A 4,895-nucleotide genomic window follows, 5' to 3' on the forward strand; every position below is an offset into this window, starting at 1 on the left:
GTGGGTCACTGTATAATGGATGGTTTTAAATTTGAATTCACTGATATTATATCATTGTATAAGAAAAACGATTCTGAGCGGAGATAGTATGTCAGTCTAGGTATAAGACATATTATATATATATAACTTAATAAAAAAAAAATTGACCTATAATAAATTCCAAATTAATCATATCACAATATCTATTAGGTACTTATAACGCGTTATACATCAACAATAAACCGTGTTACTATCATAGATATATTATAATAGTATACTTTAAAAGTTTCAATTACCCACGAATAATATTATACAATCACAACAAAATAACTAAAATTCCAAGTTTTTTAATATGTAATTTCATCCAAATTTGAATTTAAAATGTTTGTAAAAAATAACTGTGTTTATATATTTTTTAGATTTTTTGGTTACAGTATGAACTACCCATACAGCAAAATTATGTTACCACAATATTCAAATAACGTTATAATTCTAGTAATAATATTATTAACAATGTTATAATAACATTACTTAAAGATTCATTAACATTATAATAATATGATAAATTTATCGCGGTAAAAAAAATTATGTGTACTAATATTCAGAAAATATTTTCCCAGGAATAAGGAAATATATTACAAATTAAATATAATATTGAAACAATAAGCTATATATTTAATTATACATCACTTCTTTATTATTTATAAATTTAAATGTTCACAGTTTATCAGGTTGTTTTGGATTTTTTTTTTTTTAGGCGAAATGCCGCATGTGAAAGCCATATGCCAAGGCAGTTGTTAATATCCTTTTCTGAAATATTTTTGTACTTAATGTTAGTTCTAATTAAACCTGAAAAAAAATGTTTAACTATTATTTAATATAATTAATAATATAAGCTAAAACAATATATAGTATCATAATTTATATTTATTTTATATGAGATACTTATTTATGTTATACAGAGATAAAAATATAAAATGTATAGTTTTCACCATTGAGACTTCAATATGCGATTAGAGTAGGCACATCAACAACCTACATATAATTAATATGACTAAATATTATATACATCACAACTTTGACTAGCAAAAGATGAGATAAGCAAATTATTTTCCTATAGTGAATGTTAATATGGTTTTCAAATTTCTAGGAAATATATTACTTTGAAGTTCGATAAGTTTAAAGTTAAGATGGAAAAAAATATGAACTTAACTCAGTTTAAAAAAGTTAAGCTACATTTTTTAATTAACTAGTATGTTGATCGCAAAAAGAGTGACTACGTTATTTCTAATTCCAAAATTATAATAAACAATTGTTTTGAACTTTTGTCGTAATGTACAGACAGTGTATGTACCTATTTTACTTAACATGATTATTAAATATTAAATTATACCAACACACCCTTAGTAATAATTTAATACATATAAATGTATTTACATCAAATAGCAATTTTATGTCATATAACATTATGCCTATCTAATTTAATTAAATATATCCAGTAACAAGATTATTTTCTCAAAAAAATAACATAAATATTTGTATGTATATAAATGTTTATATTTCAATATATTTATTCTAGTATTAATAGTCAAGTATAACACCTTAAATACAAAAATTAAAAAATATATAACTTGATGGATTATTTTTAAATAAACTGAGCAAACTTAAGTTATTTTAACTTAAAATTAAACTAGTTAAGGTCATAAGTTAATAAGAAAATTAACTAACTAGTAATAAGTTAATGTGTTAAAAAAAAATCAACTTTTTAACTTGTTAATGACCACCTTTGAAAACTACCACCTATTGTATGTACTATTCATATTAGCATTATATTGTGAAATTTAAATAATTTAAATAGAATGCTAGCAAAATAAGCTTTCCTAACCTTTTGTTATTATAGTTATTGTCTATTATTAGTATTATTAATGAACCTTACATATATTTGAGATATAATATTGTGTTAACTGAATGACATGAAACAAACTATTAAGAAAAGTTAATAATAACCTGGTTTGTTGTATGGTTCCTCAACACCTTTAAATAGTGCACTTTTAACTGGTGGTTCTTCATTGTACTTTGTCTCATGTGTTTTGTTTACAGTCCATTTATCAGTAGCTGGAGAATGTGTAACTGTTGTGTTATAATATCGTTCTGGTGTATCAACAATATGAGTTTTCCAATTTTCTTTGGAAGAATACAGTTTCTTTACGAATTTGTTATCCTTTGATGGCATTCCAACCACAATGTCATCATCACTGCTACTATCTAATACAGTTTACATATAATTTTAATAATTATCGAAACATTTTCCAAATTATAGAAATGTATTACTATTAAAAACTGATTTTGACATCCAATTTGTATCACGTAAATCATCATGACTGCTGTCATCATCTTGTTCCTGCAGATTAGACATATTTTTTGATTTAGTGGTAACTAAAAAATAATTTAGAATCAAAATGATTTTGAAATTATAAAATAAATGAGCTATAAATTATAAATACACATGTCATTACTTGTACATTTTTTTTGGTGGACACCTGTTAGATGGTTTTTGAGCTTTGTTTTGTTCAATATTGTTCTTACAACTTAATTCTTCATAATCATGTTTTGATTCTAAATATTCTATTAAAAAAAAAAATGTTATACAATTTATTTTTAAAAATGTTAAATTAATGAGTGATATAATTTAAATTTAATATATTAATATATTATTACCATTATATTTTGGTGGTGAGGTATGTGATTCTTTTGTAATTATACCGGATTGTTGTTTAGTTGAATAATTTTTTTTTGACATATTATATTGAGCATCATCAGTTGAGGTTAAATCATTAGTAAGTGTAGCTTTTACAGCCTTCATTTGAGCCAATGTCAATAAATCTATTATATTAATATTAAATGAATTTCATAAAAGTAAACCTAAACATATTTAAGAAACTTACCATAACTCCTTTTCCCAATTTTCTTGCGGGGCAATAATAAAATTCAGTGGGGTTTAGTTTAACATGATTCTCTATAAATCTTTTTACCAATTTTGGATTTTTAGGCCTTGCACATTTAGTCTTTTTTACCCAGGTGTGAGGTACAGCTTCTACAGAATTTTCTGATGTAAAATGTACAACTTCCTAAAGTTCCATCTATTAAGTAAAATTAAATAATAGTATTTACTTTATAAGTATACAATTTAATTAACTTTACCTATTAAATATAATATGTAGTATTCAAATCATAAAAAATTTAATTTATTATGACTAATCAATTCAAACATAAACAAGTATTTTTATATATGTACAACAAAATGTAAATGTTTTCTATCAGTAAATTGATCAAATAATATAAAAACTAGGATAATATATTTTCTAGACCAGTGTTTCTCAACCTTTTTACTTTGGCGACCCCCTTTTGAATTTCAATTTTTTAGCGAACCCTTACATATATTTTTTTTAAATACTATTAATGATCAACACGAAAATTAGTGTGCAAATGTACAACACATAAAATATAATACTATGTATAATTATACAACATATAATGTTATAATTATTTTTAATCAAAACAATTTATACCAAATATTTACAGATACATATAATACATATATGTTGTATACAATTTTAATTCATACGCGACCCTAAATAATAAGTTGGCTACCCCCAGGTTGAGAAACACTGTTCTAGACCTATCATACAAACACTTGGTATTTAAAATTATACTAATTTAATACATATTTTTCAAAATCACACTTTTAAAAGAATGTACATTTAAAATTAACTATAACATCAGAATAATTACTTTCATTTATTAGGAATATTTTTTCCTTAAGTCTATTCATTAAATCTATAGGGTTAGGATTTTTTCTTAAATCTATAATAATCTCAAAATTGTTCTTGTAAAATTTAATTCTATTTTTTATATATTTATTCTGACCTCTTATAAACATGTATTCGTTATTTATCTCTTTATTTTTAAATAAAATATAATAATGATTTAAATCTTCATTTTTTGGATTTACATTTCTAACAGAAAGAGCTTTGTCAAGTTTGGAATGTATATCATCTAATTGAATTCGTGTTTGGAATTGACTTATTTCCATAGACTCTAGTTTCTCAATAACAATTTTTATATTGTTACGTAATAAATTATTTTCAGATTTAAAATTTTGGTTTATTTGTTTTCTAATACTTGGTAATAAATTATCCTGAACGAAATCTTGAAAAGGTTCTGTATTTGGTTTATTTGAACGCATAATAAGTCTGTATAAACCTCCTTCAGTTATGAATATTTCTTTGTCTTCATTGTTCTTAACATATGATGAGAGGTGGACTACTCCGAATAGCCCACCCTTTTCCTTCTTATATTTATCTGGAATGGTTTTCCTTATAATTTCTTTTAAAGTATTTTTATTATCACTATAACCTAATATTTTCAATACGTCCTTTGCTCTAAACCAAGGTTTATCCACTGTTCCTATTACTTCTATATCGTTATTATCAAATGAAAATATAGCATTAAAATTACTTAGAAAATCTTCAACTAAACTACTTCTCAAAGGAACATTTATTTCATTTTGTAAATTATTAATTATTGAACTCATTATTACATTAATTTTTGGAACAAATTAATTTTAATTCAATTTCTTTTTTGTATGTAATGATTTATATATCACCTAATAATATAACAATTTTGAGGATTTAATAAGTGCTGATAAATTATTGTTTGTAATCATTGTACTTATCTAGGTTATATCTATCCTTGTAATAAACTTCTTTACCATTAGTTATATTCTTCAAATATCAACTCAACAACTCAAATCACTACTTGACACTTTTTTTCATATAAAATATATTAAAATAATATTTATAACGGTATATAATGTAATATTTTTTCAGGAACATGTTAATGAATAATATTATTTC

General features: G+C 23.2%; 1 protein-coding gene across 2 annotated transcripts in view; it reads right to left on the reverse strand.

Moving 5' to 3' along the window:
* Positions 1 to 697: 697 nt before the first annotated feature.
* Positions 698 to 4,895, reverse strand: part of LOC100574205 — a 5,585-nt gene continuing 1,387 nt past the window's right edge. Inside the window, exons 2-6 of one of the 2 annotated variants that reach the window (XM_029485740.1) lie at positions 2,925 to 3,119; positions 2,698 to 2,862; positions 2,496 to 2,604; positions 2,311 to 2,380; positions 2,065 to 2,244 (exon numbers count right to left, since the gene is read on the reverse strand). In XM_029485740.1, coding sequence (XP_029341600.1) covers positions 2,185 to 2,244; positions 2,311 to 2,380; positions 2,496 to 2,604; positions 2,698 to 2,842 — 384 coding nt within the window. In that variant the 5' untranslated portion in view covers positions 2,843 to 2,862; positions 2,925 to 3,119 and the 3' untranslated portion in view covers positions 2,065 to 2,184. Of the gene's footprint in view, positions 829 to 1,986; positions 2,245 to 2,310; positions 2,416 to 2,495; positions 2,605 to 2,697; positions 2,863 to 2,924; positions 3,120 to 4,895 lie in introns of those variants that run through there. The other variant, XM_016801992.1, reaches the window with a different exon arrangement.

The sequence above is a fragment of the Acyrthosiphon pisum genome, chromosome X (assembly GCF_005508785.2).
Source record: "Acyrthosiphon pisum isolate AL4f chromosome X, pea_aphid_22Mar2018_4r6ur, whole genome shotgun sequence".
Classification (NCBI taxonomy): domain Eukaryota; kingdom Metazoa; phylum Arthropoda; class Insecta; order Hemiptera; family Aphididae; genus Acyrthosiphon; species Acyrthosiphon pisum.